Source organism: Periophthalmus magnuspinnatus, chromosome 6, assembly GCF_009829125.3.
Source record: "Periophthalmus magnuspinnatus isolate fPerMag1 chromosome 6, fPerMag1.2.pri, whole genome shotgun sequence".
NCBI lineage: Eukaryota > Metazoa > Chordata > Actinopteri > Gobiiformes > Gobiidae > Periophthalmus > Periophthalmus magnuspinnatus.
Window position 1 is genome coordinate 211,276 of NC_047131.1, and position 24,986 is coordinate 236,261.

Consider the following 24,986-nt stretch of genomic DNA (forward strand, 5'->3'; position numbering starts at 1 on the left):
GAGATGCCGAGGATTTACAAGTCCCGTTGTTGTTTGACTCCCGAGTTCTGCAGAGATCAGCTGATGTTGTGCTGTTTGAATGAAAAAAAAAAAAAAACATGAGTTTGAGGAGGTGCCATGAGCCTGTCCTGAAGAACAGACGCACGCTCCTGGAGAGAGCAGAGAAGTTCATCTCTGACATTTATTTTACCGACTGCAACTTGAGAGGACGGTAAGACTACAGGCTCTTAACACTACTCAAACTACAAGCTCTGAACACTACTCAAATACTGGCTCTGAGCTCAAACTACAGGCTCTGAACACAAACTACAGGCTCTGAACTCAAACTACAGGCTCTGAACTCAAACTACAGGCTCTGAACACAAACTACAGGCTCTGAACAGTATTTAAATGACTGGCTCTGAACACAACTCAAACTACAGGCTCTGAACACAACTCAAACTACAGGCTCTGAACACAACTCAAATTACGGGCTCTGAAAACAACTGAGACTAAACACAACTCAAACTACAGGCTCTTAACAGTACTCAAACTACAGGCTCTGAACACAACTGAGACTAAACACAACTCAAACTACAGGCTCTTAACAGTACTCAAACTACAGGCTCTGAACACAACTGAGACTAAACACAACTCAAACAACAGGCTCTGAACACAAACTACAGGCTCTGAACACAACTCAAACTTCAGACTCACAGAAACAACACTGTCTCTAAACATACATGCATGCTGCAAAAAAATCTGTCCTGACAACACCGGCCTGTAACAACAAAACAAAACTAGCTCTGATCAACACTGTGGCTCGACACTTCACAGTGATGAAGAATACTTTGAAAATGTATTCAGTTACAGAATACTGAATAAATTAATTAACATGTACACTGTAATGTAAACAGTCACATGGGCCATTCAGAGGACTGTGTTCTGACACATAGGCCAATTACAGGGCTGTGTTCTCACACATGGGGCGACAGTACCTCAGTTGGTAGAGTGTTTGTCCACTGATCCGAAGGTTGGCGGTTCAAATCCCGCTCTCAACATAAAAACATCATTGGTCAGATTCACTAGGTTGGCGGTGCGATTCTAGCTCGCACCGATGAATTCTGTCGTTGTATCCTTGGGCAAGACACTTAACCCACCTCACCCTCAGTGTCTGCGTACACTGATGTATGAATGTGTGTGTGAATGGGTGAGTGGTTCCTTGTTGTAAAGCGCTTTGAGTGCCTCGAAGGTGGAAAAGCGCTATAGAAAAATGTGACCATTTACCATTTACATGGCTCTGACACATGTTCTGAATACTATGAATACTTTTACACAGTTGCATTTTATTATAGTGGAAAAAACATGAGATATTATTATGAACATATTTATTTTTGTTGCTCTCTTTGTTAAGGATTCTGATTAGAGACAAAAACACACACACAGACACACACACACACACACACATTCACACACAGTGTTGATGTTTTGTTTGTTTTTCTGTTGGTTTACTGTTGATGTTTTTCTGTTGGTTTACTGTTGATGTTTTTCTGTTGGTTTAGTGTTGATGTTTTTCTGTTGCTTGACTGTTGTGTTTCTGTGTTGTAGTCTTTATGGAGAGTCCTGCCCAGTGCAATTGGAGTCCTTCTTATCTCCAAAGCGGATCTCCTTCACTGAGGCATGTGAGCAGAACTTTGCTCCTTATAAAGTTGGACAAACCTTTGGACCAACGTGAGTAAAGGCGCTGTACTTGAAATTGTGAATCATGACTTCTGTTATCGAGGTTGTGGAGTTACATCATTTTATTTTATTTGAAAAATGCCCCTGAAACATAAACTGAAAAGAAGTGAGTGTGACGTCACTCACAGCCTTCAGCTCCAGTCAAATGAAGCTCATAAAGGCTAGCAGTTATAGGTGCCAATGTGGAGCGCAGTTCCATATTTGGAATTCCAACCACGAGTATCATAGCAACCAAAGAGCCAATCCGGCTGTTGAAGGTAATACCCCTTCCCGCCTGCACCGTTGGTTCAGCAGGGAGTGGGTGCTTAACAACGCTGTCCATCAAACCTTTTGCTAACGCTAGCGGGAGCGACCTCGGGGAAAGAAGGTGCCTGATTTGTCTGTTATTAATGTTCATATCTTGATTTACAGACACAACAGTGAAATTAAAAACCCAGGATCACGTAGAGTGATACGAACATTTTAAGACCAAAATGACAAGTCTCACAGCAGCGGTTACAGAGCGAGTGGCTGCATAACCACTATGCTGTCGTTTATGTGATGCCTTATTTCTGCAATGTGCTGCTTGTGTTGAGGTGGTACACGTGCTGGTTCAGAGTTTGCCTTAACATCCCCTCATCCTGGAAAACTAAAGAAGTGCACTTGCTGTGGGAGAGTGATGGAGAGGCCATGGTCTGGAGGAATGGAGAACCAGTTCAGGTAACACCACGGCATCATCACAACATTATCAACTCATAAATATAAGTAATTAGCATTAGCATGTAATATAATGAAAAAAACAAAAACATATCACATTATTCTCTGATCTCTGTTCTAATGTTGTTTCCTCATCACAAACAGACCTGGAGTTGTATTTTGTTTACACATGTTTAACATACAAACCCTGCAAATTTACGCTGAGTTCTGCTCTCAAACTGAAAACACTCATATGTCATATGGTAATACAGGAAGTGTGTTTTTAAACTCCATACACCTTCACTAGAATCATTTGGATTTGGATTCAGCCCTGGAAAGGTAAAAGGAGCTGTTAACTTGAAAACTACTACTTCATGACATCACAAGGTGAAACAGAGCATTTTGAGGTTTGGAAAGACAGACTAATAACAAAGGGATACTCAATCATGTGTGAATGAAGCAAAACACAACTCCAGGTATGTTTTTGAGAAGGGAAGAGCATTAGAACATGATTTAAAGCTCACAAGGGTCACTTTTGTGTAATATAGGACCTTTAGTGGCTCTTGGTGCAGTGTTACATTCACAACTCAACAACTCAGTTCTGTAATAAAGCTACACCTTGATTATGTGCCTATGTGCCAGGTCAGAGCTTTAGGGGAAATATTAGTAAAATAGTGATTACTGTATTTTCTTATGTTATGTATTTTGCAGTGACGTCACAAATTTTGCCGTAGACATGCATGTATGTCTACGGCAAAATTTACAGCAGTTATCATGGTGACACAATGCACACATTAGCAAACACTGTTTTAAGATCGTCTGAAAAGTTAACAAAAAATACAAAACTGATTTAAAGACCACATTTCCGAAAGCCTGTGATGAATCTGAGCGTTCATAGTCCTGTTTAGGAGCGTGATTGTACACAAAAAGGTGAGAGTGAAAAACTGTTGGCTAATGCTAGCTAGCTTGTGACTGTAATGTTATTTGAGAGGGACTTGTTTAACAGCACAAATCAGCTCATCTGTTGTAGTCCAGCTAAATAGGTTCTTTCTGGTCAGATTGCATTAATATAAAGCTTGAGTAATAGAGTTTCCGACAAAGCAGTGTCTTTGGTTAGCATTACACCCCCAGGGAATGTTGATGACATCAGCTGCAAAGTATTGTAAAGTATTTGTATTTTGAAAAATGTATACTTTCATTCAACAGTGTGCCCCCATTGCTCTTATGTGATTATTGCAGGGTTTAACAAAAGAAGGTGAGAAGACCAGTTATGTCCTCTCGGAGGCGCTGCAGGATGATGAGCCGCACAGGTGAGTGTCTGATCACAGCATGATTAAAGTATATATGAAGAGATAAGATAAGAGAATTTTTATTTGTGTTGCCACGTCTATTCTCTGATCTCTATTCCAATGTTTCCTCAGACCTGGAGTTTTGTTTTCTTTCATTCACACATGTTTAACACACAAACTCTGCATATTTAAGCTGAGTTCTTCTCTCAAACTGAAAACACTCTGTTCCACCTTGAGATGTCATGTGGTAATACAGGAAGTGCTCCACTGTGTTTTTAAACTCTGTGTACCTTCACTAGAATCATTTAGATCATTTCAGCCCTGGAATTGCCAATCTACTGAACTAAAGATTAAAGGAGCTGTTAACTTGAACACTACCACTTCATTACATCACAAGGTGGAGCAGAGCATTTTGAGTTTTGGAGATGTAGGCTAATAATAATAATAATAATAATTAATAAAGGGTTACTCAAGCATGAAAAAAAAAACACAACTCAACTGTTTTTGAAGAGATAACAGAACATGGCTTAAAGCTCCCAGTTTTGTGTAATATTGGGCCTTTTAAAGAACAGCAAAAGAACAGAAAAAATCCTATACTCTGCTTATGCTGTAGATCAATTTGTTTCCTGCAGCCTCCTGTTGTACATTGAGGTGTCCTGTAATGGGCTCTTTGGAGCAGGTCAGGGGTCTATGATCGCAGCTCCAGACCCAAAGAAGATGTTCTCAGTTCAGAGAGCCGAGCTGGTCATCTTTAACCACGACGTCCAGCAGCTGCTCACCGACTTTGAGATGATGGTGGATATTGTCAAGGTAAAAGCATTGTTATAGAGATAAAACTGGACAGTAAGTAGTGATGTAATATCTGTGTTGTTGTTTGCAGGAGTTGGGGGAGCAGGACCAGCGCAGTTTCCAGGCCCTGTTCACTGTAAATGAGATGGTGAACCTCTGTGAGCCCACAGACCCCAGCACCTTCCCTCGAGCTCGGAGTCTGGCCTCTGCCTTCTTCAACCAGCGCAATGGAGAGAGCCAGCACACTGTACACGCCATGGGCCACTGCCACATAGACTCAGGTCTCATCCCCTCACACATTGTGATGTAATGTGATTCCCTCAAAGACATGAGTCAGTGATCGGTGATACTGACAAAAATATCTTATATTTTTGGATTATCATATCCAAAATGTGCTAAAATCCATTTGTAAATATCAAGGCTGTATAAAAATATTCCCACTCGACGGATTACACAAGTTTGTTTTATCTTTAAGCAGTTCTTTTTACAGATTTTCTTACAGTGATTTTTAAGTACTTTATTATAGACAAGTCCGCCTCTGGGTCCCCAGTTTCTGCTTCCTCCTCGGAAGATGTGACAGTGGGATTGAGGAGATCCTCAAAGTATTCCTTCCACTGCCCGACAACATCCCCAGTCGAGGTCAGCAGTTCTCCACCCGCACTGTAAACAGTGTTGGTGAAGCACTGCCTCCCCCTCCTGAGGCGTCTGACGGTTTGCCAGAATCTCTTTGAGGCCGTCCGATAGTCCTCCTCCATGACCTCCCCGAACTCCTCCCAACCCCGAGTTTTTGCCTCTGTGACCGCCCGAGCCGCGGCACGCTTGGCCACGCTTGGCCCGTCGGGAGTCCCACGAGCCAACAAGGCTCGATAGGACTCCTTCTTCAGCTTGACGGCATCCCTTACTTCCGGTGTCCACCACCGGGTTCGGGGATTGCCGCCGCGACAAGCACCACAGACCTTACGACCACAGCTACGAGCAGCCGCATCGACAATAGAGGTGGAGAACATGGCCCACTCGGAGTCCATGTCTCCAACCTCCCCCGGGATCAGGGAGAAGCTCTCCCGGAGGTGGGAGTTGAAGACCCCCCTGACAGAGGGCTCCGCCAGACGTTCCCAGCAGACCCTTACAATGCGCTTGGGCCTGCCAGGTCTGTCCGGCTTCCTCCTCCGCCAGCGGATCCAACTCACCACCAGGTGGTGATCAGTTGACAGCTCAGCCCCTCTCTTCACCCGAGTGTCCAAGACACGCGGTCGGAGGTCAGATGACACGACAACAAAGTCGATCATCGACCTCCGACCTAGAGTGTCCTGGTGCCACGTGCACCGATGGACACCCTTGTGCTCGAACATGGTGTTTGTTATGGACAAGCTGTGACTAGCACAGAAGTCCAATAACAAAACACCACTCGGGTTCAGATCGGGGAGGCCGTTCCTCCCAATCACGCCCCTCCAAGTGTCACTGTCGTTACCCACATGGGCGTTGAAGTCCCCCAGGAGAACAACGGAGTCCCCGGTTGGTGCACTATCTAGTACCCCTCCCAGGGACTCCAAGAAGGCCGGGTACTCTACTGCTGTTTGGCCCGTAGGCCGACACAACAGTGAGAGAACTGTCCCTGACCCGAAGGCACAGGGACGCGACCCTCTCGTTCACCGGAGTGAACCCCAACACGCAGCGGCTGAGCTGTGGGGCAATAAGCAAGCCCACACCAGCTCGCCGCCGCTCCCCGCGGGCAATGCCAGAGAAATGGAGAGTCCAACCCCTCTCAAGAAGTTGGGTTCCAGAGCCCAAGCTGTGCGTGGAGGTGAGGCCGACTATATCTAGCCGGTAACGCTCAACCTCCTGCACAAGCTCAGGCTCCTTCCCCCCAGCGAGGTGACATTCCACGTCCCCAGAGCTAGTCTCCATGTCCGGAGATCCGGTCGTCGAGGTCCTCGCCTTCGACTGCTGCCCGGATCTCTCTGCACCCACCCCGCATGGCTCCTCCCGCAGGTGGTGGGTCCACGGGAGGACGGCCCCACGTCGTTCCTTCGGGCTGGGCCCGACCGGGCCCCGTGGGGAAAGGCCCGGCCACCAGGCGCTCGCTGCCGAGCACCCACCCCAGGCCTGGCTCCAGGGTGGGGCCCCGGTAACGCCAGTCCGGGCGACGTAACTGGCCTTGATCTTTTTCTTTCCATGGGGGGCTTCTGAACCGCTCTTAGTCAGACCCATCTCCCAGGACCTGTTTGCCATGGGTGACCCTACCAGGGGCATGAAGCCCCCGACAACATAGCTCCCAGGATCATTCGGGTGCTCAAACCCCTCCACCACGTTAAGGTGGCGGTTCGGGGAGGTGGTTGGCAAGCTCCTCAGTGGCAAGGCTCCGGGGGTGGATGAGATCCGTCCTGAGTACCTCAAGTCTCTGGATGTTGTGGGGCTGTCTTGGCTGACACGTCTCTGCAACATCGCGTGGCGGTTGGGGACAGTACCTGTGGAATGGCAGACCGGGGTGGTGGTCCCTCTGTATAAGAAGGGGGACCGGAGGGTGTGTTCCAATTACAGGGGAATCACACTCCTCAGCCTTCCCGGTAAGGTCTATTCCAGGGTACTGGAGAGGAGAATCCGACCGATAGTCGAACCTCGGATTCAGGAGGAGCAGTGTGGTTTTCGTCCTGGTCGTGGAACCAGTCCACATGTGTTTTGTGGATCTGGAGAAGGCATTCGACCGTGTCCCTCGTGGTGTCCTTTGGGGGGTGCTCTGGGAGTATGGGGTCCGGGGCTCTTTGCTAAGGGCTGTCCGGTCCCTGTATGACCGGAGCAGGAGCTGTGTTCGCATTGCCGGCAGTAAGTCAGACCTGTTCCCGGTGCATGTTGGCCAGGGCTGCCCTTTGTCACCGGTTCTGTTCATTATATTTATGGACAGAATTTCTAGGCGCAGCCGAGGGCCGGAGGGGGTCTGGTTTGGGAACCACAGGATTTCATCTCTGCTGTTTGCAGATGATGTTGTCCTGATGGCTTCTTCGAGCCAGGACCTGCAGCAGGCACTGGGGCGGTTTGCAGCCGAGTGTGAAGCGGCTGGGATGAGAATCAGCTCCTCCAAATCCAAGGCCATGGTTCTCGACCGGAAAAAGGTGGTTTGCTCTCTCCGGGTGGGTGGTGAGTCTCTGCCCCAAGTGGAGGAGTTCAAGTATCTCGGGGTCTTGTTCACGAGTGAGGGAAGGATGGAGCGGGAGATTGACAGGCGGATTGGTGCAGCGTCTGCAGTGATGCGGTCGCTGTATCGGTCCGTTTTGGTAAAGAAGGAGCTGAGCTGGAAGGCGAAGCTCTCGATTTACCGGTCAATCTACGTTCCTACCCTCACCTATGGTCATGAGCTCTGGGTAATGACCGAAAGGACAAGATCGCGGATACAAGCGGCTGAAATGGGCTTCCTCCGCAGAGTGGCCCTTAGGGATAGGGTGAGGAGCTCGGTCACACGGGAGGAGCTCGGAGTAGAGCCGCTGCTCCTACACGTTGAGAGGAACCAGCTGAGGTGGCTCGGGCATCTGCTCAGGATGCCTCCTGGACGCCTCCCTAGGGAGGTGTTCTGGGCATGTCCCACCGGGAGGAGGCCTCGGGGAAGACCCAGGACACGCTGGAGGGACTATGTCTCTCGGCTGGCCTGGGAACGCCTTGGGGTCCCACCGGAGGAGCTGGAGGACATGTCCGGGGTGAGGGAAGTCTGGGAGTCCCTGCTTAGACTGCTGCCCCCGCGACCCGGCCCTGGATAAGCGGAAGAAAATGGATGGATGGATGGATGGATATTATAGACAAAACATTATCCAAATGTAGCGTATTTTTAAAATGACATTTGTATAATTGTCCCATTTTCATGTTTGTCACCTGCACCCGGAGCATCTAGAACAGTCTCCCCCTGTGTGTTACAACAGCCCAATCTTTAAATACTTTGAGTGGCTGTGGGTGTTTTTAAATTTGCTTTATACATTTGACATGGCTTGATATTGTCAACAGAGGGTGACAAAAGTTAAAATTAGTGTTTCTATAAAAACATGAAAATGGATCATATTGCAGGAACTTTAAGCCCTGTCTCTTATGAATCCTTGTATGATTTTAATCTGTTGTGTGTTTGCAGCTTGGCTCTGGCCATATGAAGAGACCATCCGGAAGTGCGGCCGGAGCTGGGTCACTGTGATCCGCCTCATGGAGAAAAATCCAGAGTTCATCTTCACTTGTTCCCAGGTCTGAATCAGAAACGTGTTCAGATCACGGGTCTGAATGTTCAAGATCATAGGTCTGGATGTTCTAAATCAGGGGTGTCAAACACATTTTCACAGAGGGCCACATCAGCAAAATGGCTGCTCTCAAAGGGCCAGATGTAAAATAAATCTAACTAATTTTTCAACTTGTTAATTAACTGTTTCTGTATTTATTACTTCTTAAAGTTACAAATATTACATATGCATTTGCCTAGATGTAAAAATATGGCTGTGTTTGTGTATCTCCTGATAAATTGAGATTTTAAGACCATCATACCTTTTAATTTACTCTGTCGAGGGCCACATAAAATGATGTGGAGGGCCGCATTTGGCCCGCGGGCCTTGACTGTGACACCTGTGTTCTAGATCATGGATCTGAACGTTCTAGATCGTGGGTCTGAATGTTCAAGATCATGGATCTGAATGTTATAGATCACAGGTTTGAATGTTCTAGATTATGGGTCTGAATGTTCAAGATCATGGTTCTGAATGTTCGAGATCATGGCTCTGAATATTCTGGATCACGGGTCTGAATGTTTTAGATCACAGGTCTGAATGTGACTCTATTGGGTCATTGTGTGATATGTCCAGGCTCAGCAGTTCCAGTGGGTGAAGAGCTGGTACCCGAGTCTATACTCCCAGATCCAACATTTTGTGAAGAAGGGGCAGTTTATACCTGTGGGAGGAACCTGGGTGGAAATGGTAATGTCTGGGCTTAGACGAATAGCATCAAAGCAAGAACAGCATCAAAAGTCCTCAAAATGGCACCCATAAAACTGAAAAGTATGTTCATACAAAGACTGCGTTTTACTGTATTTGACGATGGACCTTCTGTGTCTCAGGATGGTAACCTGCCTTCAGGAGAGTCCATGGTCCGACAGTTCTTAGAGGGACAGCGCTTCTTCAGCCAGGAGTTTGAGATTTACTGCAAAGAGGTTTGTTGAACATGTTCTGTGTCATGTGTTATATTAGTCTGATGCAGAGGCTCCAGTGTTAATGTGTTATCTGACCTGCTCATCATGAAATACCTCTTAGTTTACTCATGCCCCCCTCCACACACTCCCACAACGATCATGAGCAGATGCATCTATGTGACCCTAGATCCATCCAAGTGACCCTAGATTTGTCCAGGTGACCCTAGATTCGTCCAGGTGACTAAGGATGGGACAGAAACAATAATATTGTATATCATGATAAAAAGGTCGACAATTCATGGGACATTTCATATGATCGCGAGAATCTCCAGAATGTTCAGAACAAACTTCTCCTGATGACCTCTTGTGGTTCATTGTTGTTGTCACTTTCACAGTTGTTTAAATATGGAGCCTGTTCATAATATTAAAATTATAATTAATCATATCGAGATCATTTTCAAACTGTCCTCAGCTTGAATCATTATTGTGATATAATCGTAATTGTTTTGGCCATGAGAATCATCACCCCAGGTTTCAGGATCGTTGCGACCCCGTCACATGACCCCTTTGATGACAGCTCTGTCCTTTTCTCCACAGTTTTGGCTTCCGGACACATTTGGTTACTCGGCTCAGCTTCCTCAGATCATGCAGGGCAGTGGCATTTCCAACTTTCTGACACAGAAACTGAGCTGGAACCTTGTCAACACGTTCCCAGTGAGTCGGGAGATCTCGTATCTGCTAAAGGCCATTACTAATTTTGTTGCATTATATTAAATTTGTTTATTTCCAGCACAACACGTTTTTTTGGGAAGGTTTGGATGGTTCCAAGGTCCTCACTCACTTCCCACCTGGAAATTCCTATGAAATGAAAGGGAAAGTTGAAGATGTGAGTTTTTGGATTCTAGTTTAGGATTTGGAATGTCACAATATTATAGAGTTTTATAGAGCTACGATTACTATTATTATTATTATTATTATTATTATTATTATTTACAATTATTGACACGAGAACCCAACAGTGGGTTTACATAAAGCTAATCGCATACACAGGTCTGTCTCGATAATCTCTACATCGACTTGTCATTCAGTTTATGAAAGATGGAAAATGGGGACAATATTTATAATGGGTACAATTTCTTTGCTCTACTGGGAGATTTTTGGTAATTTTGTGTCTATATCAGACGGGGGCCACACACAGCCCTTGGGTTTATTAATCTGGCCCGCAGAACGTGACCAAATTATATTAAAATAGGTAAGTGTAAACCTTGTTCAAAGTTTTTCTGCTGTGTTAATTTAACTGAAATGTAATAAATTAATTATTATTTATTTACAATGAGCCTTGCATATTCATGCATTACTACATGTTACAGGCCAAATCTCTAATGTAATATATACATATATATATCCTGGCCCGGCCTCTCTGTCAAATTTGACAACCCATTGTGGCCTGTGTGTCAAAAAGTTTGCCCACCCCAGTCTATATGATCACATTTAAGGCGTAAAAGTTTGAATAAATAAATGACTCATTACAGACTCAAACTAACGACTAAACCAGGGGTCACCAACCCTATGCCCGCGGGCGCCATGTTGCCCCCAAGCCCCACATGAGTCGCCCGCAGACCGGTTCTAAAAATAGCACAACTCACTAATGAGCTGCATCTAAAATTTTATTTTATTCTGTTGCTATTTTTTTTTTTTTTATCACCCTTGCGTTTATATAGATTTAAAAATGACAATATCTTAAACATATGTTCATTATACGTGAAGTTTAGATAAGTTAAGGTGAAGTTTGACCTACTCACTTCAAAGGTCAGTATTGTGCGCGTGACAAAACCAGTGCTCTGCTCGCGAGCGCTGTGACGATGCACTGAATGCAGTTTCTTACTCCAAAACATAGAAATGTAGAAAATAAAGAGATCAGTTTCACAACGATTTAAGACTGTAAAAGAAACCTGCGCGTATTTCATCTGCGGAGCGATTGTGGTAACGGCAAAGCGGCACAATGTGGAGGGACACTTCACTACCTCTCATAAAACTCCACACTAACTACCCACGGGGACGCACACTATGGGCAGAACAAGCCCAGAGCTAAACGCAGCTTTGGGTAAACAACAGGCTTTTTTCACGACACCGGTGAAAAAGTCACAACGCAACCGAGATTTATTTAAAAATATGTAAGATTATTTTTCTTTAACATTACATAATTGATAACTTTATGAAACATGGTGCAATGTGTATTATTTATGTTTTGTTAAAAAGGTTTGCCAATGGATAGTGAAAATGGGACACTTTTCCTATGAGATGTAGTGATGTAAGTGTCATCTGGAAATTAACTTTACTAATCTTAGTAATTGTTAAAAGTACTGTATACTGATATCTGTTTCCCTCCTTGCTCTTTGTTGATAATTATTTTGAGAAATCATTAATATGATCAGTGTCTTGCAACATGATCAGTGTGTTCACATAGATGATTATCATTTATCATTATTAATAATGTATAACTAAAGGCAAACTGAGAAAATTTATTATTTCAGAAGAGCATCTCAAACTGGTAGCCCTTCGTATGACTCAGTGTCCATAAAGTAGCTCTCAGGTTAAAAAAGGTTGGTGACCCCTGGACTAAACTGTTTCATTCTGCTGTTTATTTCTTGCAGCTCATGATTTTTAACAATATTGTAAATTTAGAATAGTTTTGTGGTTTAAATCTGCTCTTGGGTTTTTGTGTTAGTAGCAGTTTCAATATTATCATTTATCGTCATTTATATTTACTTCAGAAATATATCATACCTCAAAACCTGTTATTGTGACAGGTCTACATGTATAATTCTTCTAATATGTGGTTAGCTTCATATAATCAAACTTTGTCAATAATAAAATAATGTTAATAAGAGATAGACCCGATATATTGGGCCGATATTTTCACTTTTTAGCATATGGGATATCGTCCTTAAATCTCCAGCACTGGCCAATGTTTTGTTTGGACCGACCTGCTGCTTAAAGAAACCAGTGTATGAGTATATGTCCTCACTGTCTTTTTTCTGCTTAGCTAACAAAAACTCTGCGAAACAACAAAGACAAAGGCCGAGCCAATCACAGCGCTGTGCTGTTTGGCTTTGGTGACGGCGGCGGCGGCCCCACTCAGCTCATGTTGGACAGGCTGCAGCGCATCCAAGATACAGATGGACTTCCCAGGTCAATTCATCAGTAATATCACTATAATAAGTCTGTCAGTTACGGAAAGCTGTTAGGACAAGGCTCCAAAAACCTCACATAATGGTGAGAATTCAGTCTCTGTTTTGTTTTAAAAGCAGTAGAGTTTAGGTAAATTTTTCTGATCAACACTGTCCTGGGCTTTTCTGATTGGTGTTTTCACAACACTAAAATTTAAGTCAGTTTTGATTCTAAGAAAAATCCATTTTTAACATTCCTTTTAATAAAATACAATATAATATATCTAATAGGACTTTCCCCACCATGTCTTCTTTATATTCATTTCAATAATTTATTTATTTCGAGCACATGTATCGGGTTCCCTTTAATATATATATATATATATATATATATATATATATATATATATATATATATATATATATATATAATTATTTATATATATATATACATATATATATATAAATATAAATTATTTATATACCCATAAGATCAACCTGTGCACTGCCTGAATTGATTACAAGAAAGCCTACGACTCAATGCCTCACACATGGATATGGATCACTGAATGCCTGGAGTTGTACAACATCAACAGGACTCGAAGGGCCTTCATTGCAAACTCGGTGAGGTTCTGGAAAACCACCCTTGAGGCCAATGGCAAGCCACTTGCACAAGTGACCATCAATTGTGGCATATACCAAGGAAATGCACTGTCCCCACTGCTGTTCTGCATAGGTCTGAACCCTCTCAGCCAAATCATCAACAACATTGGCTATGGATACCGACTCAGGAATGGGGCCACCATCAGTCACCTTCTCTACATGGATGCTGTACGCTAAGAATGAGCGAGACATTGACTCACTGATCCACACCACCAGGATCTACAGCACAGATATTGGAATGTCATTTGGGCTTGAGAAGTGTGGCCGAATGGTGACAAAGAGAGGGAAGGTAGTCCACACAGAAGGGGTCTCCCTCCCAGAAGGGACAATAGCAGACACTGAGGACAGTTACAAGTACCTTGGTATCCCACAAGCAAATGGCAACCTTGAAGAGGAAACAAGGAAAGCAGCCACGGCCAAATACCTCAGAGGAGTAAGGCAAGTCCTAAGGCGTCAGCTGAATGGCAAGAACAAGACTCAGGCAATAAACAGCTGCACCCTGCCAGTAATCAGATACCCAGCAGGAACTATAAGCTGGCCAAAGGAGGAGATACAGACCACAGATGTTAAGCCCCGAAAGCTCCTGACCATGCATGGCAAGTTCCATCCAAAATCCAGCACCCTGAGACTGTACACGAGTCATAGGGAGGGAGGCTGAGGACTGGTGAGTGTGAGAGCCACAGTCCAGGATGAAACATCCAAGATCCATAAGTACATCAAGGACAAGGCCCCAACAGATGACATGCTCAGCGAATGTCTCATACAGTAGAGCGCAGAGGAAGAGGTGCTGGGGGGAGCCATCATGGGAGGACAAGCCCCTGCACAGGATGTACCACAGAACCATAACTGAAGTGGTGGCTGATATCAAGAAATCCTACCAATGGCTGGAGAAAGCTGGACTGAAGGACAGCACAGAGGCACTGATCCTGGTTGCACAGGAGCAGGCCTTGAGCATCAGAGCGATAGAGGCCCAGATCTACCACACCAGACAAGACCCAAGGTCTAGGTTGTGAAAAGAGGCCCCTGAGACAATCCAGCACATAACTGCTGGGTGTAAGATGCTGGCAGGGAAAGCATACATGGAGCGGCATAACCAAGTGGTGGGCATAGTGTACAGAAACATCTGTGCAGAGTACGGACTGGAAACCCTGAAAAGAAGGTGGGAAACACCTCCAAAGGTAGTGGAGAATGATCCAGCCGAGATCCTGTGGGACTTCCAGATACAAACTGACAGAATGTTGATGGTGACCCAACCGGACATTGTAGTGGTGGATAAACAACAGAGCAAAGCCGTTGTGGTGGACATCGCAGTACCAAGTGATGGGAACATCAGGAAAAGGAACATGAGAAACTAGAGAAATACCAGGGGCTCAAAGAAGAGCTGGAGAAGGCCTGGAAGGTGAAAGTATCAGTGGTGCTCGTGGTCATCAGAGCACTTGGGGCAGTGACTGCCAAACTGGAGGAGTGGCTACAGCAGATCCCAGGAATAACATCAGACATCTCAGTCCAGAAAAGTGTAGTACTAGGAACAGCAAAGATACTGCACAGAACCTTCAAGCTCTCTCAGGCCTCTGGTAGAGGGAAAAAGAGGGAATGAGACCACCCGTGGAGGATGAGGAGGGGATATATATATATATATATATATATATATATATATATATATATATATATATATATATAATATATAATGAGCAGAGCCATTTTGTTTCTGGTTCACAAACCTCATTATGACGGCTGGTCGTTCGTTGTTCTTTGAGGGCAGGTGACAGGCCTCGATGTGCTCCAGGTCCAACTCTATATATCTCATTCTGCTTAATATATTATTTCTGATCCAGGTCCAGCTCTAAAATTGTTCAGTAAAACTCTGCCCACTTTGTTTTTTTATTTATTTATTTCTATAATGTTAAAAGCTGCACAAATGTGTGTCTTTGTTTCAGTTAGAGATGCACCAATCCAACTTTTTCAGTCCTGATCATAGACTGTGTAAAAAGTGACCAGTCAATTGAAGGCAAGCAGTTATATGGGCCAATTTGGAGCTGATTTCCATATTTGGAACCACGATTATCATAGCAACCAAAGAGCCAGTCTGGAGTGAAGCTGTTGAATGTAACACCCCTTCCCGCCCGCTGGATTAGCACAGAGCAGGCGCTTAGCAATGCTGTTAATCAAACCTGTTGGTAACGCTAGCAGAAGCGACCTCGGGGAAAGAAGACACCTGATTTGTCTGCTACTAATGTTCATATCTTGAGTTACAGACACAACAGTGAAATAAAAACCCCAGGTATCATGTAAAGCAGGTTAATACGAACATTTAAGACCAAAATAACGAGCCAGTTACAGAGAGAGGGGGATTCAGCTTTTCAATAGAAAGTGAAGTGAGTCAGTGGAGCCAGAAGTGCGCCCATGATCACTTCCTGTTTTGAACGCTGCAGCTAGTGCGTTAGCTATGTCCATTTATATATACAGTCTATGATTCTGAGACTTTTGGGGGTATGACCTATTAATCGTCTCATTACATCAGTTTTTATGTTCAACCAGGATATCAATTGAACTGATATTTGGAAGCCGATATCTGACACCAGTATCAGTATCAGTCCATCCCTAAATTAAATACTAGAAGTATCAGTTTTTTTGTTTTTTTTACATTGAGGGAAAAGGAGCCATTATTCCTGTATTTATAACAATTATAGTGTAATATTCCCTTTAGACTTATCCAAAGTGAAACTCACAAATATTAAACCTGACCCTGTAAATGACTGAATTTTATCCTGTCTAAACCACATATGGCATCATTATGAATCATTAGCCTGATTTTTGTGAGTCTGGTCCCATATTTAGCCTCATGGGGTGTTGTGCTTTCACTCGTCAGCACAGGAAGGATGTTGACAGACAGGATGTGAGCTGTTTTATTCTGACTGGATTACAGGGTGCGGATGTCCTCTCCCAACTCCCTCTTCTCTGAGCTGTGGTCACAGTCTGAGCTGCTCTGCACCTGGAGCGGAGAGCTGTTTCTGGAGCTGCACAATGGCACCTACACCACACAGGCCCAGGTAAAAGAAGAAGAAGAACCGCTACACACCTGTCCTGTCAACTGAAAAGTATGGGATTAAAGTGGGCAAGAATCAGTGGTTATGTTCACTCACACACACGCGCACACACACACCAATCCATGTTCTAATGCTGTTCCCTCCTCAAAAACAGACCTGGAGTTGTGTTTTGTTCATTCACACATGTTTTGAGTAACACTTTATTATTAGTCTGTCTACATCTCCAAGGCTCAAAATCATCTGTCCCACCTTGTGATATCACGAAGTGGTAGTTTTCAAGTTAACAGCTCCTTTTACCTTTAGTTCAGTAGAGGTTGGCATTTCCAGGGCTCAAATGATCCAGATGATTCTAGTGAAGGTGTATGGAGTTTAACAACACAGTGGAGCACTTCCTGTATTACCACATGATGACATCACAAGGTGGAATAGAGTGTTTTAAGTTTGAGAGAAGAACTCAGCCTAAATATGCAAGGTTTGTGTGTTAAACATGTGTGAATGAAACAAAACACAACTCCATGTCTGTTTGCAATGAGGAAACGACAACATTGGAACAGATCAGAGAATAGTATAACATGGGCCCTTTAAAATTATGTAAAACCACAAAGGCTGATATGAGTCAGAGGGATTGTGACCGTTTTAATAATCTTAACCATTGATACACACACACAGTTATTAAGATTGAGTGGTTCCTTGATGTAAAGCACTTTGACACTTGAAGGTGGAAAAGTTCTATATAAATATGTGACGTTTCACCTTCTGTCTCTTGTGCAGATCAAACGTGGAAACCGTCAGTGTGAGACTCTGCTGCACGATGTGGAGGTGTACAGCTGTTTGGCCCTCAGCCAAGACCAGAGCTTCCAGTATCCTGTGGATAGACTGCAGGAGCTATGGAGGTTTGCACACACAAACTGACGCTAACACAAAATGTAAATGTGTTTAAAACACTACAGAAGTTTTATTTTTGTTTTTGTAGGTTGTTGCTCCTGAACCAGTTTCATGATGTGATCCCAGGGAGCTGCATTGAGCTGGTAGTAGAGGATGCACTGAGATATTATGAAGGTACAGTGCTCACATAAGTCATTAGCATAGAGTCCACTTAGTCTCGATGAGCTTCATTTGGAGTCGAACGTCTTGGACTAGCAGTTGTAGGGGCCAATTTGGAGCCATTTCCATATTTGGAATTCTGGCCGAGAGTATCATAGCAACCAAAGAGTCAATCCCATCTCTGTTCACTCTTTGGAAAAGTAGGCTGGCCGTCACTATTTGTCAGAATAACAACACTGTGTAAATCTATTTATGAAATGTATTTATGGGACTTCGACGACAGACTGACACAATATCTCACTTGTTTGTTGAACTTTTAATCCAAGATCTCATGATTGTCTCCATCTAAATACTGGCTGCTCTAGAATTGAAATGCGGGGGAGCTTTTGTTTTTTGGCTTCACAAAAATGTAATCCATTTGACAGACTTGTTAAAGAGCCACTGCAGCACTTATATAATATAATAATGTGGAGATAAACATTTATAATCACACCTGCTCCTATTGTTAATGTTTTAAATGGACCTGTGCAGGTGCTTTATATTGTTCTATATTTGATGAGGGCTCATGAGTGTGGTCTCTCATTGGGCTCTCCCTGGAAAATATAGATAAATGAATAAAGTAAATAAATAATAATGTAAACTGTACGGGTCCAACATGAGGTTTATTTGTATGTGTCCAACATGGCGGTGCGTTCTAAGGCTTCTGCTCTGTTTCATTTCCCCTCAGACATCCGTGACTCTGGCTCCCGGCTGCTTAAAAATGCTTTGACAGCTTTGGGCTCTGGCGGCAGCTCTGGCGGCAGCTCTGGCAGCAACTCTGGCAGCAGCTCTGATAGCGACGGCAGCGGCTCAGTGGGCGTGTTCAACTCTCTGTGCTGGGAGCGTCAGGAGGTTACACAAGTTCACAGTGACACAGGTGGCTCGGATTTAGGTGAGTGACAGTGAGTCCTTAAGGGTTCAGTTTGAAACATGGCTCCAGCTCAAATGATGTGGGGTTTGTCAAGTGTTTTTTTTAGTCTAGAGGAGTCAATACACTCTGCTGATATCTTGAGGCTGATGTATGGGCCATTTGGACAATTTATCCCAAATTAGATGATATATAACCATATTATGAACTCGGAGATTTTTCTAGAGGGCACTGCTCTATAAAACGAAAGTGTAATAAGACTCAGAATCAGAAGACTTTTATTGCCATCGTCAGTGAACATAGATCACAAACTAGGAACTTACTGCGGTGATAAAATGCAACATAAAAACACACTGAATAAATACAAATAAGGGCATGAACAAAGTTAAAAAAGATATGCTTAAAATTTAAATAAAATACTTAGAGGTAGAAAATATATACAACAGTAGCATGAGAACAGTGCAAACATGGCTTGTTAAAGTGACCGGTATATAAAGTGTCCAGTTTAGTGCAGATATTGTAAAGGTGAAAGCCATTTGCAATAAAAAGTAAAAAATTATATTAATTAGTTCATTTGCATTTAATATTAATGGTTCAAAGAATGATCAGGCCGAATGGTCAGCCCCCACACATTTTCACCTCACCAAATTTGGCCCTCTTTGCAAAAAGTTTGGACACGCCTGCTTTAAGCCATTTTTAATGCTGTTACCTCCCCACCTCCTCCAGACCTAGAGTTGTGTTTTGTTTCATTCACACATATTTGAATAACACTTTATTATTAGTCTGTCTACGTCTCCAAAGCTCAGAATGCTCTGTTCTACCTTGTGATGTCATGAAGTGGTAGTTTTCAAGTTAACAGCCCCTTTTACCTTTAGTTCAGTAGAGATTGAGAATTCCAGGGCTGAAATGATCCAAATGATTCTAGTGAAGTTGTATGGAGTTTAAAAACACAGTGGAGCACTTCCTGTATTGCCACACGACATCACAAGGTGGAATAGAGTGTTTTCAGTTTGAGAGAAGAACTCGGCCTAAATCTACAGGGTTTCTGTGATAAACATGTGTGAATGAAATAAAACACAACTCCAGGTCTGTTTGTGATGAGAAAACATTAGAATAGATCACAGAATAGAGTCATATGGGCCCTTTAAGTGTCATGATCTATTGGTAAACTTCGAATGAAGTATGGGTCGAAAAAAATGTTCAGAATGTTCTGAATGTGAGCTTGTGTTTTTGTTCAGCTCTGGTTCAGGTCCCGAGTGTTGGTTTTTCCCCAGTGAAATCAGCAGATCCTCACACTCCAGTGTCTGTCATGGATCAGGTATGGCCTCACCACCCTATACTTGCTATTTTGTACTAATATAAAGAAATAATTAAGCACAACTATCATGATAACCACTGTATTAACTTATCGCTGGAACTATTTATGTTGGGGCTCAATATTTATCGTGTGTACATTTTCTTTATAAAAGTGGAGAGATTTTTGTGTAATATGGTCAGTTTTGAGTTGTAGATGGTTGAATAAATAACATCTATGGCTCATTATTGCATCATTCTTCTGTTTATCTCTTGCACCTCAGGCCTTTTAATGAGACTGACTTTTTAAAAAGGATTTACTGGGATTCTCCTGGTTTCTGTCAGTGATGTAAAGCTGTTTCAAAAATGTATCTGTAGTAACATATTGTACCATCTTCATGAGAACACAGCGGCTCACTACTGCGAGCACTAGAACAGAACTAAACCTGAACTAAACCAGGACTAGAACAGGACCAATCCAAGTCTAAATTAGGACTAAACTGGGACTAAACCGGGACTAAACCGGGACTAAACCGGGACTAAACCGGGACTAAACCAGGACTAAACCAGGAGTAAACCAGGAGTAAACCAGGAGTACACTAGGAGTAAACCGGAACTAAACCAGGATTGAACTAGGATTAAATCAGGACTAAATTGGGACTAAATTAGGACTAAACCGGGACTAGAACAGGACCAAACCAAGTCTACATTAGGACTAAACTGGGAGTAAAACAGGACTAAGCCAGGACTAAATTAGGATTAAACCAGTACAAAACCAGGACTAAATCAGGACTAAACTACAGGACTAAACTACAGGACTAAATCAGGACTAAATCAGGACTAAATCAGGACTAAACAGGTAGTAAACCAAGTCTACATTAGGACTAAACTGGGACTAAACCAGGACTAAACCAAAACTAAACTAGGACTAAACCAGGACTAAATTGAGACTAAACCAGGAATAAACCAGGACTAAACTAGGACTAAACTGGGACTAAACCAGGTCTAAATGAGGACCAAGCTGGGACTAAACTTGTGTTTTGCCCAGTTTTAATATTTCCTGTTTTTCTGCATAAACATTTAGATGAGTTATTTCCTAAACCCAGAGATAATAACTATAATGTGCTTAAAACCACATCTTGTTTTCAGAGACTCCTCCTGTAATTCTGACCACAGCATTAACATTGTGCCCTCCCTTTGCAGGCTGATGGCACCATCCTCATGAACAATGGGATTTTGAGAGCTGTTGTAAACAAAGATGGCACCTTGGTGTCGCTGTGTCTGGTCACGTGCAGCAGGTAGTATTTCGAGTTTCAGCCAGGTGCTGGTCCAGACATGACTGACCAAGGGTTTCAAAGGGAGCAAACACAATACCCCCCTATTAAGTCTCATTATTTTACCAGCTTCAAATGAGGTTTAGAGTGAAGGGGAAACAGTTTTAAATGAGGCTGTAATCATAGACTGTATAAAGCGTTCGGCTCCAAATGAAGCTCATCGAGGCTAGCAGTTATAGGGGCCAATTTGGATCCCAGTTCCATATTTGGAATTCCGACCATGAGTATCATAGCAACCAAAGAGCCAGTCCGGAGCAAGGATGTTGAAGGTAATGTCCCTTCCCACCCACACCGCTGTTTTAGCAGGGAGATGAGACTTAAAAACACTGTCAATCAAAGCTGTTGCTTACGGTAGCAAGAGAAACCTCCCGGAAAGAAGGAGCCTGATTTAATTCTTATTAATGTTCATATCTTGATTTACAAACACAGCACAACATAAAAACACCAGGATCATGTAGAGCAGGTTTATACGAACAAAACAAAATGACGAGTCTTACAACAGTTACAGAGAGAGTGGACACAGGTTTTCAATGTAAAGTGAATTGGAGCCAGAGTTGCTGGAGCCAGAATTGTGCCCATGCTCACTTCCTGTTTGTAATACGGCGGCTAGCAGGTTAGCTGTTCATTTATATATAGAGTCTATTGTTGTAATGCACCCTTTTGCACCTCTGTAAACCTGGGCGTGATTTCATTATAAATAATTGAAAGAGTTTCCTCTGATGTGATGCAGAGAGGCTCTTCTGGACAGCTCTAACGGAAACCAGTTTGTCCTGTTTGATGATGTGCCTCTGTACTGGGACGCCTGGGATGTCATGGACTACCATCTGCAGACCAGGTTTCCACCTTTGACATAATAAACTGGCTAATAATATAAAACTACTCAACATAACAATGAAGTAATGGCTTAATGGCTTAAGATTTAGATCCAAAATGGTAAAATACAATCTCACTTTCAATTTCAATTTCAGCACCAAATCAAGTCTATATTAGGACTAAATTGGGACTAAGCCAGAACTAAACCAGGACTAAATCAGGACTAGAACAGGACTAAACCAAGTCTATAAATTGATTTTATTTTCAGATGTGAAGATCTCGATTATATCAGCTGTACTATTCCTGTGGCCCTTCTTTAAAAGTCACATTTTAATACATTTTCTTCAGAGCAGACTTGGGTATAAAACCTGTCGCATATTTACTGCAGGTCCTGATTAAAGATTTGGTCATTGCATTATTATTGACTTAAACATTATTATACTGGGCATTATTCCAGTATACCCCTTTTGTTTCTCACCCCTCTGTATTAAACGACACTTTACTGCCCCAGGAGACCAGTGGTGGAAGTGCTAGAGCCAGCTCGTGTGCTGACCTCAGAGCAGCTGAGGGCCACGGTCCGCTTCAGCCTGAGAATCAGCGACAAGAGCACCATCACCCAGGACATCGTTATGGATGCCATGTGCCCCTACCTCAAGTTCCACACTCAGGTACACTCTCACACAGGTACGATCTCTGGTCACACAGGTATGATCTCTGGTCACACAGGTATGATCTCTGGTCACTCAGCTACAGCCCCTGGTCACAGAGGTAAGGCTCTGGTCACACAGGTATGGCCCCTGGTCACACAGGTACGACCTCCGGTCACTCAGGTACAGCCTCCGGTCACATGGGTTCAGCCCTGGTCCCACAGGTACGGCCCTGGACACACAGATGCAGCCCCTGGTCACACAGATAGAGCCCATAGTCACACAGGTACAGCCTCTGATCACACAGGTAAGACCCTGGTCACACAGGTAAGACCCTGTTCACACTGGTAAGACCCTTGTCACACAGGTATGGCCCTGGTCACACAGATACAGCCCCTGGTAGCACAGATAGAGCCCCTGGTAGCACAGATAGAGCCCCTGGTCACACAGGTACAGCCTCTGGTCTAGGCAGGAGACAAATTTTGAATTATTTTGAAATTTTGTGTGATTATTATCATGGCCCAAATGATTGCGATTTATGATTATATCACAGCTGACATGGACATAATGCAGCCAAAAGTAGTAATTTATTATGACCATGAGTGTGTTTCAGCATTAGACTTCCAGTGGTAGTGAAAGCTATAAATTAAATCAGCAAAATATCACTTAAAGTCTTACGGGTTTTATCTGGATCAGCCATTTACTCACAGACACATACACTATTTTATAAACTAAATAACAAACCTCTCTGTGATGATCCAGAACATTGCTGCCGTCGGGTTCTGACTAGAACCAGGAAGTACTTGACACATGTGTCCTGTGCTCAGGTCTCTGCACTGGCTCCTGTGGCTCTGACAATAGACTTTAAAGCAGCTCTGCTTGTGTACAAGTCTCCCCATGGACCAGCACCAAAGTACATCTCCCACATGTTAGAGCCATATGAACCATCTCACCACTCTGAAGACTAAACCAGGTCTAAACATGAACTAAACTGGGACTAAACTAGGACTGAACCAGGGCTGAACCAGGATTAAACATCAGAATCAGTGTTTCACATGCCTCTACTTTGACAGTTGGTACAAAGTAATTCACAGTGCTCGATTTAAACACTGTGCTATACAAATCAACTTGCCTTGAAGCTCTGATCTAAACTTCTGTGTGAAGTTCTGATGTCATCCTTGTTGCAGGTGGATTGGAACGAGTCCCACAGATTTCTGAAGGTTGAGTTCCCGGTCCAGGTGCACAGCCCCAGTGCCACATATGAAATCCAGTTTGGACATCTGCAGCGCCCGACCCACCACAACACCTCATGGGACTGGGCCAGGTTTGAGGTACAAAATCTACCTCGAGCTGTCAATCAATTCTGTTGCATTAGCAACTGGTTTGATTGACAGCGTAGCTAAGCGCCCGCTCCCTGCTAAAGCAGCGGTTATTATTCATAATTCAACTTTTTCAAGCTCCAAATTGGCCGCTATAACTGCTTGCCTCGATGAGCTTGATTTGACTGGAGCCGAACGCTATGGGTGACGTCACACTCACTTAGTCCACTTCTTTGTACAGTCTGTGGCTCAAACCAGGACCAAACCCAAGCACATAGGAGTTTCCACAGACCACATCAAAATTAGGACTAAACTGGGAGATGTGACTGGAAAAGAATTAAACCAGGACTAGAACCCGTCTAGAACAGAACCAAACAGGATCTACATTAGGACTAAACTGGGACTAAAACAGTTAAAGACCAGATGACATTAGAGTGGAGGTCAGAGTGGAACCCTCACTGACCATGGTATAAACGTAATTACACGAGGCTTTAATGAGTTTGGAGAAATTATTTAGCAAAAAAGTAATTTAATATTCATTTTTTTGTGTATGATATAAATCATTTTTGTGCCTTGACTCTAATCTGTGTAAATCAACGGATATATTTCCAGGTGTGGGGTCACAAATGGGCTGATCTGTCCGAGCACAACTTTGGAGTGGCTCTTCTAAATGACTGTAAATATGGATACTCCGTGTACAAGAACGTCATGACCCTCTCACTGTGAGCTGCCCAGACCCGTTTACATCAGCTCCAAACATTTACTGAAGAAAACATGAAATGGGTTGGTTATATGGTTATATAAATGTTTGTGTCCTCAGGCTGAGAGCGCCCAAAGCCCCAGATGCCAATGCAGACATGGGCTCACACCAGTTCACCTATGCCATTATGCCACACTCTGGTCAGTTCTGTATTTATAGGTTTTAGCTGTTTGTTATAGGAGACATTTTGAGGACATTACACTTCTAAAGACATATTTACATTTTCAAACTTTCTGGACGTGTTTTATGTTAAATCAGATGTGTTCTTCAAACTGTTCTGTTCAGATCTTTATCCATGTTCTAGTGATTTCTCTCAGCTTCTGAAGTTGTATTTGGAGTGATTCATGTTTGAGTAATCTTTAATCTCTTAT

The 24,986-nt window shown here is 43.4% G+C and overlaps 1 protein-coding gene across 1 annotated transcript in view; it reads left to right on the top strand.

The window, feature by feature from the left end:
* The window catches only part of man2c1 (mannosidase, alpha, class 2C, member 1), a 27,354-nt gene continuing 2,368 nt past the window's right edge, over positions 1–24,986 (top strand). The window contains exons 1-23 of the mRNA XM_033967984.2: positions 1–211; positions 1,588–1,710; positions 2,295–2,418; positions 3,634–3,704; positions 4,316–4,493; positions 4,564–4,753; positions 8,581–8,687; positions 9,296–9,406; positions 9,547–9,639; positions 10,216–10,332; positions 10,409–10,504; positions 12,665–12,810; positions 16,378–16,501; positions 17,270–17,391; positions 17,472–17,557; positions 18,270–18,473; positions 19,688–19,767; positions 20,946–21,040; positions 21,807–21,911; positions 22,401–22,557; positions 23,724–23,867; positions 24,468–24,577; positions 24,676–24,755. Coding sequence (XP_033823875.1) covers positions 99–211; positions 1,588–1,710; positions 2,295–2,418; positions 3,634–3,704; positions 4,316–4,493; positions 4,564–4,753; positions 8,581–8,687; positions 9,296–9,406; positions 9,547–9,639; positions 10,216–10,332; positions 10,409–10,504; positions 12,665–12,810; positions 16,378–16,501; positions 17,270–17,391; positions 17,472–17,557; positions 18,270–18,473; positions 19,688–19,767; positions 20,946–21,040; positions 21,807–21,911; positions 22,401–22,557; positions 23,724–23,867; positions 24,468–24,577; positions 24,676–24,755 — 2,776 coding nt within the window. The 5' untranslated portion in view covers positions 1–98. The remainder of the gene's footprint in view (positions 212–1,587; positions 1,711–2,294; positions 2,419–3,633; positions 3,705–4,315; positions 4,494–4,563; positions 4,754–8,580; positions 8,688–9,295; positions 9,407–9,546; positions 9,640–10,215; positions 10,333–10,408; positions 10,505–12,664; positions 12,811–16,377; positions 16,502–17,269; positions 17,392–17,471; positions 17,558–18,269; positions 18,474–19,687; positions 19,768–20,945; positions 21,041–21,806; positions 21,912–22,400; positions 22,558–23,723; positions 23,868–24,467; positions 24,578–24,675; positions 24,756–24,986) is intronic.